A 14219-nucleotide genomic window follows, 5' to 3' on the forward strand; every position below is an offset into this window, starting at 1 on the left:
TAATGATACTATGAGACCCTCCCACACCCATGTAAGTAGGACTCTAAAGGATCACTATTAAATTTTGATACAAATCTTTAGAAAACTTATCAATAAATCCATTCACTCAAGTCCCATACCTATGTGATAACTTTTCTAAAGATCTGTATCAAAATTTAATTGTGATCTTTTGAAGTTCTACTGGGTGTGAGACAATCTCATAGTGTCATTACTCTAATACTAAATGTGCTCAATTTTATTATAGTAAAACGGTTGCGTATTAATGAATCTCTGCAATGTGACTCTAAATAATGTCGATAGTAAATATGGGCTAGTAAAGAATCCTTATTCCATGGAGGCTGGCCATAGTTGGTGAGATATTTGACATTTATAATGTTAAGAATGTGACTTTTGTGCCACATTCTTAAGGAAGCTAACCCATATGCCAATGAAGGCAGTTTCTGAAAATCACTCTAAAAACTTCTTCAAAATTTTATTGATATTTCTCTACCTTGGTTTTCCTTCAATTTTAGCAATGGAATTTTTTCTTGATGATGAGAACAACAGAACCATTCCTCAAATGTGTTTTATACTAGCACTTCTCTTCCCTCTACTGCTGGAATTAATTCAAGACAAATCAACAATGGAGGATGGGGTTAGCATGATCTATATGGTCACAGGAGCATAGTCACAATGGTTATCACCATCCCAACAATAAGTTGGATGGTGATAATGCAAGAGAGTAACTCCCACTAAATATGCCATCAATTCAATGCTATATTATTGATTCTCTTTAGGGATTGTATACTAGCATACTATTTACTTTAGGTATAAAGAGGTTAGAATATTCTTAACGATTGGATATGAACTAGATTGGATTAAAGTGTCACATCATTTGGTAAATTTTATTTTATGCTTTGTACCTAATCAATCACATCCCCTACCACCCAATTTTCTGTTTAATGATCAACAATATTTTGATATCGTTGTACCAAAAGTAAACAAGTTTTATTGTATTCATTTTCTTCTCTCTTTATCACCATCAAACCCATTGATTACATGCCGATCACTCCAGTAGCCATATTGTCCAATCGTCGCACTCAGTATGCTTTGTCCTGTCCCTACTCTCTTGTCTCTCCATATTACGGTCAACAAATTGATTGGATGGTGATGAGTCTCACGACCATGCTCATGGTATATTTTATATGGTCTCTCTCTTCTCTCGCTATCACTGTTCCATCCATTCATTGGATGGTGATGGCTCCAATGATCATACTGTCTCACGACCATGCCGTAATACACTTTCCAGGTCCACCTCTCTCTCTCTAAGATAACACCAGCAGGCAATCTCTCTCTCTCTAAGATTCTCTCACAAGCAGGCAAACATGCACACAACGTGCGGGGCACAAGCATGCAGCGTATGCCCATAATATAAATGATCTTCTGCTTAATGAAGGCAAATGAATGTGCCAACTTCTTATTAACGCATAATTTGAAAAACAAGAAATTCAGAGAGAGAGAGAGAGAGAGAGCGAGAGAGAGCTTAAAAGGCTTGGTATTAAAAACTTTTGTTTTACTTTTAAAATTGAATCTTGAATGGACATATTAGTATCTTTTCTCTCTCTAAGGTATGCCAAATTAGGCCCCTTTTTTTTCGGCAATGCAGATCTTAATTGCATGGTTATAACAGAGTTGTTCATCTATTCTTACATTTATGCTCTTTTTTATGTTTCATGTTTCTCTTCTCTATCACTCTATGAGAAATTGGTTAGCCATTCTAGTGCTTTTTGTTTTAAGTTTGAATTTTGACCCAAAATTTTCAGCTTGGGTAACTTGTTTTGATTTAAGGCTGGTAATGTACTTACTGTGAAACTTTTAGACTGGAACTAGGGTTTATATAGAGCTTTTCTTATAACGAAGTAATGTGTTTTGTGATTCCATATTTAGTGCAATGATTCTGGTTTTATGAGCCCATTTCCATTTGTTGCTTTGATCCTATGTTTGGTGCAATGGTTCTGGTTTTTTGTGCCAATTTGCAATTGTTGTTTTCTTCTTTATAGAGATCTTCAGAGAATTGGGTTATTGAATCTGATACTTTCTATGAATGTTGTTTTTTGCTCTAATTTGATCTGTGTCTTTCTATGAATAGCGTGTCTTGCTCTAATTCAATCTGTTATCCATAATTTACAAAAGAATTGGCTTGTTGCACTATGGCCCCCCAATAATATTTCTTGTTTACGAGTTACAGTTTGCACTTTGCAGTCTTGATGATTTGTCTCTTTTAGCTGATCTATTCAGGATTGTCTGAGATTTCCTCTGAAATTTTTGCAATATAGACTGTACAGGCACTGTTATAGATATTGTTATGGGAAATCAGTGTTTGTGCATAACAAAATGTCCTAGTTCAAATTGGGTCATCTTGTTTTGAAGACAAGATGCAGAAATCCAGAAAGAAAATAGAGCCCAAGAAGGAAAAATCCCCATTTAAGAATTCTCTCACTAAAAAGTGGCAGTCAAAACCAAGGTGGCAGTCGAAACCAAGGTCACAAGTGAAGGTCATTCCATCAATTCTCAAAAAGAATAAGGCATCAGAGTTTACTACTCTCAGGAGTCTACCCTCTAAGAAATCTAAGGTTGCCCATAATGCAAAATCAGTGAAACAAACTATTGGGAAGAACCCTGGTGTAAATTTGGATAGGGAACAATCTTCACTGAAACAAGATGTGAGGAAAGAAGCTACTGTTGTAAGAGCTCGGAAAAAGATTAAGAAGAGTAAGAGGAAGCAAAATGTTCAACTTGATGAAGCTTCTCGGTTGCAGAGAAGAATGAAGTACCTTTTGGTAAAAATTAAGCTCGAGCAAACCCTTATTGATGCTTACTCGGGGGAAGGTTGGAAAGGTCAGAGGTATGTAAAAACTGATGACAGCTGCTCCTTACTTTTATGGTCTACCAATTTGTTTTGTTTCAGTTACTGATAAGTCTTTGGTAATCATCAATTTTTAGAAGTAATGATACAACTTTTCCAATCTTTAAACAACCAGAGAAAATATCTTAATAAAGTAAATATTAAGATATTGGATTGTTTTTTTTTGTTCTATTGTTATTTAAAGACAAAATTATGTAGGCATTTGAATATTTGTTCATTAAAAATATTATTACTTTTGGAGTTATTCCAAATTAGTTTCTCTTTTTGTTTTTTTAATTAACAGCCGGGAAAAAATAAAACCAGAAAGGGAGTTAGAGAGAGCAGAGAAGGAGATTCGAAAGTGTAAACTTGGAATACGTGATGCATTTCGGCAGCTTGACTTGCTGAGTGCTGAAGGATGCATTGAGGACTCTGTGATTGATCCTGATGGAAGGGTTTTTCATGAACATGTATGTATGGTTTAGTTTCTTTCTCAGTTGAGAGAAGCATAGTTCTAAATTCTGAAGTACATTTTATATATCATATATGATATAATATATGAGCAATTTTTATTGGCTATTTAAATTGTTTAATTTAAAATTAATGGTTTTCCCAACTTTTTGGCTAATGAATCATATATGGTTTAGTTTCTTTCTCGTTTCACAGAAATACAATTCTAAACTCTTACCACTTCTTAACCATCATATGTGTAATGTTATTGGTTACGAATTTGTTCAACTTAGAACTAATGGGCCTTCCTTCATTTTTTTGATAGTAATCGCTCATCAAAATATCACAGGCTTCCAACAATCAAAGAAAAATTAATGAGTTTTCCATATTTTTTCTTGTTTATTAGTAATTCGTTGAAACTTGAACTATAGGATGGCCATAAAATGGGATTGTAAATACTTCATAATGTTTCATTGACAGATTTTCTGTGCAAAATGCAAACTGGGGGAGGCTTTTCCTGATGATGACATAATTTTATGTGATGGGGCTTGCAATTGTGGGTTTCACCAGAAGTGCCTTGATCCTCCATTGGCCACTGAAGATAGTAAGGAGCTTATTTTACTTGGTGAATTTTAGTTGGACCTTGCTGTAATTTCTTATATGGAACTAATAGGTGCTACGAGGTTTTCCTGGAGGGTAACATCTGTAGTACCTTTGTTACCTTTTTCTTTTCTTTCTCTTTTTTTGGTAGTTAGCAAAAATTTTATTAATGGAATTGATTTCTTTACAATTATATGTTGGCAAAATTGGTCTACTTCCATGAGACCCTACTGATCAACAATAATGAGACACTAATGGAGGTTTCATGGGCTCCCTCTCATTGCCACAAGATCTCCTACCTCATTAATATCTATCCATGAGTGCTGGAGCAAGATTGAAAGTATATCTATATATATATATATATATATATATATATATAGAAACTTTTGACTGTTTCAGAGATCGAAACCATAAGCATATTGAAATGGAGTTTTCTAAAAATGGTAAATATCTCGTCAAAAAAGCTGCAGTCACTGTGGTGGTTAGACTCCTTTTTAGCCCATGAGATCATTCAAGTCGCTCTACTATGTTCTTCCACTCTGGTTTCAAATTACAGAGGCCCATGAGCAAAGTCTCTGCTTTAGCCTCACCAGCCGCACAACTTTGTAAGGGACCTGAGTACATCATCCTTATTTTTGCCCAAGTGAACTTTGACTTAACTCCTATCTTCCTTTGACTGCTGGCATAGCTGAATTGAGTTTAAGAATGTGCACTCCACCTGATCAATTATGGCATTTTTTACCTTTTTTTGTCGTGTGACAAGCTTATTATATTATTTGACTGCATTCACTAAGCTTATCTGAATTTTAGGATGCACCCACTTGTATACTAAATATTGGTCTAGAATCTTTAAGAGTTTCTAAGTTCTTGAATGTGACAATAGATCATCCTCTTTGGGCCTGTTTGAAGAAAGATGTATATGGGTGCATATATAGATCAGTAAATTAATAAAATAAAGTTGAGATAAAATCTGATGTTGCTGTCTTAACTTTTCTCTGAAAAGGTAATCAATGATATGTTTTTTTTGCCTCTTTTGTTGTTTGGGACACTATCTTCTATGGATACTTCTATGGATACAGGTATGTGTTAGTGTCAGACATGGGTATAGGGTGTCGGATTCTTCAAGCCTCAAAAAGTAGGATTCTTATGTTATAGTATATGCCTGTTCTATATATATATAGATATATATGTATATATATAGGAAAAAGTTTATATAAGGATGCTACCTTATAATGTAGAACTACGGATGCCCCTCAAAAATCCATTAGAAAAGGTAATTTTAATGTTGAAAAACCCTTTGATTGATCATCTTGACATCGAGATGTATGACTATGAAAAATAAAAAGATTTTAAGTCTCAGAAATAGTGCATTTTACAACATGTTAACTACACTGTCCATTTTCAAGATTTTCATAGTTTTATATATCTACTTGATTTTAACCATTTTTGAAATTTAAAATTTTATAATTAGATATAAAAATAGATTTTGAGATAATCCTAAGAACATTTTACATCAAAAATATATACCATGATTAAATTTTGAAGGGCACCTTACCTCTACACCTACGGAGGCGTCCATATGCAAACTACACCCATATATATATATATATAAAGACCATTTACTTTAATATAAGGAGGTCACAACCATTATTGTTCATCAAATTTTAAATCAGGTAGTTGTGACATGCCCTTAACTAGACTCAAAGTTCAAAAAAAAATTTCTCTAACTTCATGACACCCCAAGCCATCCAATTTGATATCTTATAGCTTGTAGTTTTTGTGATCTCCTTGTAATAAAGATAAATGGTCTCATAGTATACAATCCATATATATATATATATATAATGTATTATGTACATACATACATGAAAGACTTAAGAGCACCTATAAGCAAATTTCTATAGTGTTCACTCATAGGCTCATCTCCATCCAAAGATAGCCATGGTGGTCGCATATTGTTTAGATTTTTATACTTTTACAAATGGGATTTACCTGAAATTCGGAAGTGTATGGCCTTTGTGAGGCACACCGTAAAAAAGTTAAAAAATGAACAAACAATACATATGACCAAAATACCCCCATGATTGTTGTAGAGTTATTTTGGTCAAAATATTTTCTGAGAATTATTTTTTTAATATTTTATGTTGTTGTGCCCATGTGAGATGCACACTTGCTTTCAAGTCAATTGATTCGTAAAAGAAAAAAAAATTTAAAATTCAAACACTTTTGGAAGACCATTTCTGTCCAACAGAATTTGGATGGTTATTAACCTGAGTGAACATTGTAGAAATTCGATCATAGACCTTTTTTAAGTCTTCACACACACACACACACACACACACACACCAGGAGTACTTCGATGCTCCACAAATCGCATATATATATTTTTTAAATGCTTCCCTGACAAGATACCTGGCTTGACAAATCTGCTCGCTCTCTGTTATTTCAGTTCCTCCTGGAGACCAAGGATGGCTTTGCAAAATTTGTGAATGTAAGACAGAAATTTTAGGAGCTATAAATGCACATCTAGGTACCAGGTTCTCTATTGAGAACAGTTGGGAGGTTCGTAACTGTGTTTTTTTTATAGTGATATGGCATTTAAGTTCTTAGCAGCTAGTAGTATCTTCAGGGAGAGCATACCACATGCTCATTGTCAACTGGGGTCATAAAGATCAAATGAGGTAGTGAGAGTGTGGGATCCTATCAGAACAGGCCATGATGTCAATGATGGGACCCACTTTCTGTCCATCATCATCCATCACTTCTGTTACGACCTGAGTAGACTATAGTTTCTCTGTAATATACTTTAGCCCTTTCACAATTTTTCTTTTATAAGTTCTCCATTCATCAAGAATCTGACATTTCAATTTGTTTTCCAAAACTGTAATAGGACATTTTTAAGGAAGCAGCTACATCACCTGATGATGAGAATAAATCTGTGCTTGATCCTGAAGAAGAGTGGCCCTCCGATGATTCGGAAGATGATGATTATGATCCTGATCAAAATGGAGAAAGCAGTGGGGGAAGAAGCATTGATGCCAATGTCTCTGATGATTCTAGTAGTTCTAATGGCATGTTTTGGTCATCTGATGATGCTTGTTCCCATAGTAGCAGATCTCATGAAGATGGTTTCATGGCCGAGTCCCTTAAAAGAGTGGGAACCACTAACCTCGGAACAAGTGATTGTCCTATAACACTAGATTCTGAGGATGGTGATGGTCGAGATTTCACACTTTCTCAAAGGAGACACAGAAGGGATGTAGACTATAAGAAGCTTTATGATGTGAGTTGCTCAGTGTTCCTTTGAATACTTACGTGCTAAAAGCATTTGTAATGTGCTACAAATTTTTCATAATGCAGAACATTTATGTGAAAGGGTTGAGAAGGTATATACAGGTATTTACATTCAGAAATACCTATGCATTCATGCATTTCATAGTTATATACCTCTACACAAATACATACACAGACAAATTTATCTACACATATGTAGATATATAGCTATAAAAATAGAGAAAATGTGAAAATGTATGTACAGTACATAGTTGAATAAAAGATACATACACATCTGTACATATGCATGAAGCATGCATTTGTGCCTCCATGCACAGACACACACAAACATAAATACATACATACATACATACAAATACATATATATATACACATATATAATATAAGGGTGCGGTTTGTATAGAGCCTAGGCTCTAAACAATCAAATTAGAGCCTACCTTCAAATAGTATTGAGAAATGTGGTTTTACTACTAGAAATATTTGTGATAGCCTTAAAATATATTTTTATATTTATTTATAAAGTTCAAAACTTCAAAAATAGTGTTGATTGACCTATCTATGAAAAATTGAAAATCTTGAAAATTGACGGTCTAAATATACCTTACAAAATACACTATTTCCAAAACTTGAAATTCATTTTTTTCTCATGTCCATGCATCTTGATGATAAATTTGAAGATATTTGGGCATCCAAACAACCTCGTTTATTTTTTGAGGTAGGCTCAAATTTGATTGTTTAGAGCCTCAGCTCTATATAAACTTTTCCCATAATATAATAATATAATATATTTATATTTACACATTATATATATCATCATCATTATCCGAGTTATCCCAAGGTCCATCAAGGTCCATATCCTTAGTCGAACCATAAATTATCATATCTTTTCTCAGTACTTCCACCTATGTCCTTTGGGCCTTCCCCTTGCCCTTCTAGAGGCTTCCACTTGAACCAAATCCCCCCTCCTCCTAATCGATGCTCTTCTTGGTCGATGCTGCACATGGTTAGCCCACTTAAGTGTACTTTCCCTCATCTTATCACCTATTTTATATATATATATATATATATATATATATATATATAGGTAAGTAGAAATTCATACTTGTTTAAAGATTGTGTACATGTTCATATACCAAACTATCAGATAAAGATTGCAATGGGATAGAGGAGCACTCTCCACATTTTGTAACTATTGTCATGCAGACTTGGATAATTGAAGTTTAGGCACCAGATGTACACTGGTGTAGTGTGTTGATTTAGCTCTATAATGATCGGAACACAGTAATGTGTTACGAGTGTGTTTGGAGAACATATGTTACTTCAGACAAATAATCATGTATTCTTTACAAATTATATGAACATATAGAACTTGTAGGTCTTGTGGGAGATGTCAAAAGAGATGCTGGATCTTCATGTGACAATTGGGCCAATAGCAATTGTTGTCATCTGCCTTTCTAGACATTATTGGCCCATAGTCACTCACTCAAACCTGTTTTTCTTTTTTGTGGGGTCGTAGTATGTTTGTAACATTTTTGCAGCACAGTATAAGTTCCTAATTTCCTCTCTCTCTCTCTCTCTCTCTCTCTCTCTCTCTCTCTTTCTCTGAATCCGAATTTGGGCAAACTGCATATGCCTTCCAAATTGGTATGTTTCACTCAACTTTCCATTAATAGCCATTTTATTATTCAAAGGAAAATTCCCAAAGGCTCCCCATCTTATGGAAGTCATCTATCATGCTATCATTCTATTGGAATAAATGCCGACATCAAATCATGTGATTGATCGCTTATCGTAAATCTAGTTAGCCTTCTAAATTGTATCCTTCTTCAGTCTCCTTGGTACCTGTCTAGTTCATCATTCTGGTACAAAAAATGTGGTTGTTATGTCCCTTATTTACATTTTGTAGGAGATGTTTGGCAAGGAAGCTTCCAAAAATGACCAGCTTAGTGAAGCTGAGGATGAAGATTGGGGACCTGGTAGAAGGAAGAGGAGAAGGAAAGAAGCTAATGTGGGCACTGATGGTGCTGTATCTACCAGAGATGACAACTGTTTCGATATGGGAGAGTCCAAACTTGTAGAAGGGAATTCACCTTCAACTTCATGCAACAAGAAACCCATTTTCAGGTTACCACTTCATGCGGTTGAGGTAAAGATCTCTTTCCTTGATTTCATCTATTTGCTTCCATAGTTTCTTTATAAAATAAAATACCAAAGCAATAAAAGGACAAAAATAATCCCCAATCCAACTTAATTTCCCTTTTTTTATCAAAGTAAAAAACTAAAGCAAATAAAGCCTTGAATATAAGTTAATGTTTGGAACTTGGCATGTAATTTATCTTAGTCTGCATTCATGAAATGTTTATTTGGACAGAGAAAAAAGAAGTATGGGATAACAGTGTTACTTCACACTTCTGTACTGATATTGTTCTCTTTCTCCACCATGACTGCTTGGTCGCTCTCTCCAAAGTCCTAGATAGGATTTAAATTTAGAATGCCTGTAAATCTCAGTGAAACAGGTTCATTTGTGTAAATCTGTTTGCAATATTTTTGGTTTATTCAGATTTGCACTCCCAGTTTTTGCTGCATACTTGCTGTTTACAATGGCCGCTTGAAACTCAAATTTAGAATATCTATGCTGGGTGCTGACATTTTTTCTTCTTCAGTTTTCAGCAAATTTTCCTTCCAAAATTTAGTTCTCAAGTTTGCAAAATTATTATTGCTTATTTTCTTCCGAGTCCCTTTGAAATGAAGCCTATTCTTGAGTGACCTAAGTGAATGAAGTCTATTCTGAGCAAGTGTTGAGACCATCTTGAAGTCCTTTTTCTTTTTTTGCATTGAAGCTTCTTGAAGTCACCTTATTGTTCTGTGTTTTAGCTCTATCATTGCATTTTTAGACTGGTTTCATATTTTTTTTGCCGTTTAGCATGTTTTTATTGGGAACATGCTATAAATCTAGTATTTCTGTCATTCTGAACAGAAGCTTCGCAAGGTTTTTGCTGAAAATGAGCTTCCCTCAAGGGCTTTCAAGGAGAATATTTCTAAGCAGCTGGGCCTTTCAATTGAAAAGGTATGTATGGATCCTTTCATTTGTAGATTTAGGGGATTACATTTACAATCAAGGACACAAGAAGCACCCTAACCAATTCAAAGGATAATGGTTGATACATATGTGCATGCACACGCATCAATGCTAAACCTAATCCCAAAACTGAGATTTTACCCAAAACAAAGTAGTGGAGATTAAGCATACCTACACATATGGAATAAGCCCTTGAGATATCTAACTTTTCCTTCTACTATGTTCCCTCTTCTTGGCTTTGCAGTGTCTTCTTCTTTTTCACTTTCAACTCACCCCGCATTGCATCACTGGCATGCCTATTTGGGTCTTTGCAGGTCAGCAAGTGGTTCAAGAATGCTAGATATGCTGCTCTCAAAATCAGAAAGGTGATGCATATGGACACCCATTACAATTAAAATCGAGATATTATAAATTCTATTTATGTTGATATTGAGGTGTTAAATCTTATTCCTCTGTCCATGGTATGCCAAATATCTGTCCCCATTCTGTTTTGATTGCAATAATAACTTTAACCATGAATTCATATAAAATAGAAATGTGTAAATTGCAAGTTCAAGTGAGGACATACAAATGAGGGATAAAAATCTTTTAAGGCTTCACTTTCAGTTGCAGCCATGTTTTTTAACCTACCAGCCACCATATTACCACTCAGGTTTTGCCACAATATCCCTCCTCTTCACCCTTAGGTGAAAATAGAACCGGAGGACCCTACATAAGAAATCACTTGACCTTTTCCCTTTCCCTCCTCCAATGAACTTTGCATAATCCGAAAATATCCCTTTTGCCAATACCTTTAGATGTGTTCGTTTCATTCATTGCAGGCAGATACCACAAATGGGCCCAACAGGGAAAAAGTGAATGTAGCATCAAATATTGGGTTTCGAACAAAAAGCAAGTTGACAAGAGCTCATGTGGCCAAAACCCTACAGAGTGGTCACACGAGAGAGAACCCAAAATCATCACCCATGTCCTCAAAGAAGAGCCATAGAAGGGTACCGAGCGCACTGCCTGCCGACATAATCAAGGTATAATTCAACTTAAAATCGATAGATCAAAGAGGGAATTTTTTATCGTTAGACAAATTTTGTAGTTATTATTTTTAGAACCCTACATAGAAGAATAGACACTCATATGCACTAATGCTCTTATCGATGACATGAACACAAATAAATTTTATATATATATATATATATATATATATATATATATATATATGGAAAAAGTTTATATAAGGTTGCAACCTTAAAATGTAGAACTATGGATGCACTTCCAAAATCCATCTAAAAAGGTTGTTTTAATGTTGAAAAACCCTCTAATTGAGCATCTCGACATTGAGATGTATGATTATGAAAGAAAATTGGATTTTGAGTCTCAGAAATAGGGCATCTTACATCACATTATCTAGACCGTCCTTTTCAAAATTGTCATATGTTTTTAGATCTACTTGATTTTAACCATTTTTGAAGTTTAAAATTTTATAATTAGATATAAAAATAGATTTTGAGATAATCCTAAGAATATTTTGCACCAAAATTATATGTTATGATCAAATTTGAAGGTGCGCCTTGATTGGATTGTTTGAGGTTGCAACCTTATAGAAACCACACCCTATTTATATATAGTTTTATGTATGCTTTCAGAATTGGGAATAGTCTATATAGAGCCGAGGTTCTAAACAATCAAATTTGACCCTACCTAAAAATTTTCACTAGAAGAGGTTATTTTGATACACCAATATCATCAAATTGATCATATTGACATCAAGATTCATGGACATGAGAAAAAATAGATTTTAAGTGTAAGAAGTAGTGTATTTTGTAACACATTTTTGGACCGTCAATTTTCAAGATTTTCAAGTTTTCATAGATCTGTCAATCTGCACTATTTTTTAAGCTTTAAACTTCATAAATAAAGATGAAAATATATTTTAAGGCTATCACTAAGATTTCAAGTATTAAAACCATATTTCTTGACACGATTTGAAGGTAGGCTCTAATTTGATCGTTTAGAGCCTAGGGTCTATACAAACTGCACCCTTCAGAATTCCCCTTGAAATACACTTCCAATTTCTGCTCTTAGTATCATTTTTTCTGCACTCTTCTTGTTGAGCACTGAAATATTTGATAGTTTTTGACACTAAAACCAACTACATATAAGATATAACCAACAACAACACCTTCATTTAGATGAATGATATGTATGTTGGGGAGAGTCGGGAATCCTATTTAAGTCAATACTCTCTCTCTCTCTCTCTCTCTCTCTCTTACACACACCCACACACACACATCATTGTTCCCTCTTCATTACTTTCCTCTCACACACACACCCACACACACACATCATTGTTCCCTCTTCATTACTTTCCCTTCCAGTTTATTCTTCAAAGATTAAGGATCATGACTATGGCATATTGTATGATGCAGAAACTACAGGCAGCTTTTACAGAGAATCAGCTTCCTACAATTGCTTCCAAATTAAAATTATCAAAGCAATTAGACATCTCTTATGACCAGGTCAGTCCTTGTACAATACTCGACTGTGTTGGGCCTTCCTTTATTTGTGAGGTACATTTGAACTTTTCTTTATCTTAATTACTATTAAACCCTTGCTGAATCATTGTAGTTTCATTTTCTTTAATTTCAGGTGCACATGTGGCTTAAAATTTCTGGTCGCTTGCCCAGGAGCAAAATGAGGACTCAAGGCTCAAAAGACAAATCTAGTTCAAAAAAGAAAAGGAGGGGAACTACCCATTGTGATGCTGATGAAGGAAAGAAGGAAATGGGTGATACAGGAGAGCTATATTTAGCTGAGTTGGAGAGATTGTTTGGTTTAGAAATGAAGATTGAGAGACTCAGAAGGAGCTTGAAATTGGCCAAAAGTAACTGTTCAAATGGTGGAGATGATAATATTGATAAACGGAACAGACCCACCTCAATTGAACCATTTGTCATGTATGTACCAGTTGCAGAGGTAAGGGAGAAGTTGTGATTTCTTTTAGAAAAGTCATTCTTTGCATCTCTTTCTTGCATGGAAAGTCATAGCACAATGCTCTTTGGTTTGAATCCCAACTCCCTCAATACACTTGCATGACACGCCAAAGAAAATTATTTTTGAGTGAGAAACAAAGCGAAAACTGTTCTTAAATATTCACTTCGCTAATGAATTCCGCTTTGAATGAATTCTTCGGCTTCAGCCCCTAAACCAAGGAGAAGCTAATCACTCTGTCACTATTTTTTCAAATTCTATTTTCAAAATATCCCAACTGTATTCAAAAGTTTTTATAATACTCCGCAATATTCAAACTTTTGGAGAAATACCACCATCATATTAGAATTTTTAAGAACACATTTATGAAGCCCAATGATGCAGAGTTTTCAGAAATTTTATTTTTATTTATTTTAATGTATTCTCGAAGACTTACCTCAAATTGCCTGGAGAACTGAAATGCACTTCTTCCCAGTCAAAACAAAGAGCCCTCTGAAGCAAATTTGATAATGTTTGTTCTTGTTATTTGAATGTGTATTTTGGTCAGTTGCCGGTATTTGTCGAACTTATTCTAATAGGACAACAAAACAAAAAAGCAACGGCGTAAAAGGCAATAAAAATACTGAACTGGAAAGTGAAAAATACATGTGAATAGAAAGCATATCTCACAAGGGATTGTACGTTGTAGTACATATTATGAAATAACAATATGTGAATAAAAATAAGGAAAAAGTTTATACAAGGTTGCAACCTTAAAATGTAGAATTGAATCACATATGCACCTCAAAAATCCATCGGAAAATATTGTTTTAATGTTGAAAAAACCCCTAATTGATCATCTCGACATCGAGATGTATGAATATGAAAAAAACAAAAGATTTTGAATCTTAGAAGTAGTGCATCTTGCAATACATTATCTAAACCATC

The 14219-nt window shown here is 34.4% G+C and overlaps 1 protein-coding gene across 3 annotated transcripts; it reads left to right on the forward strand.

Moving 5' to 3' along the window:
- The first annotated feature begins 1434 nt into the window (after nt 1–1434).
- Nucleotides 1435–13322, forward strand: PRHA (pathogenesis related homeodomain protein A). 3 transcript variants are annotated; one of them, XM_088849118.1, is made up of 12 exons: nt 1435–1607; nt 2316–2884; nt 3189–3354; nt 3815–3938; nt 6384–6496; nt 6825–7217; nt 9135–9374; nt 10206–10295; nt 10622–10672; nt 11129–11332; nt 12731–12820; nt 12951–13322. In XM_088849118.1, exons 2-12 carry the CDS (start codon nt 2415–2417, stop codon nt 13293–13295), a joined length of 2286 nt encoding a protein of 761 aa, XP_088705244.1. In that variant the 5' UTR covers nt 1435–1607; nt 2316–2414; the 3' UTR covers nt 13296–13322. The 3 variants fall into 3 exon arrangements, with proteins under 3 accessions (XP_088705244.1, XP_088705255.1, XP_088705249.1); XM_088849129.1 differs by having other exon boundaries at nt 1442–1607; nt 6384–6730; XM_088849123.1 differs by lacking the exon at nt 1435–1607 and having other exon boundaries at nt 1621–2884.
- The last annotated feature ends 897 nt before the right edge of the window (nt 13323–14219 follow it).

The sequence above is a fragment of the Amborella trichopoda genome, chromosome 1 (assembly GCF_054954075.1).
Source record: "Amborella trichopoda isolate Santa Cruz 75 chromosome 1, AtrichopodaSantaCruz75HAP2 v2.0, whole genome shotgun sequence".
Classification (NCBI taxonomy): Eukaryota; Viridiplantae; Streptophyta; class Magnoliopsida; order Amborellales; family Amborellaceae; genus Amborella; species Amborella trichopoda.

Bases quoted from the DNA above. Each gene is read 5' to 3' on its own strand.
- PRHA (XM_088849118.1), top strand. From the start codon at position 2,415: ATGCAGAAATCCAGAAAGAAAATAGAGCCCAAGAAGGAAAAATCCCCA. The intron at 3,355-3,814 runs GTATGTATGGTT...TTTCATTGACAG, and splicing joins GAAGGGTTTTTCATGAACAT to ATTTTCTGTGCAAAATGCAA. The intron at 10,673-11,128 runs GTGATGCATATG...CATTCATTGCAG, and splicing joins CTGCTCTCAAAATCAGAAAG to GCAGATACCACAAATGGGCC.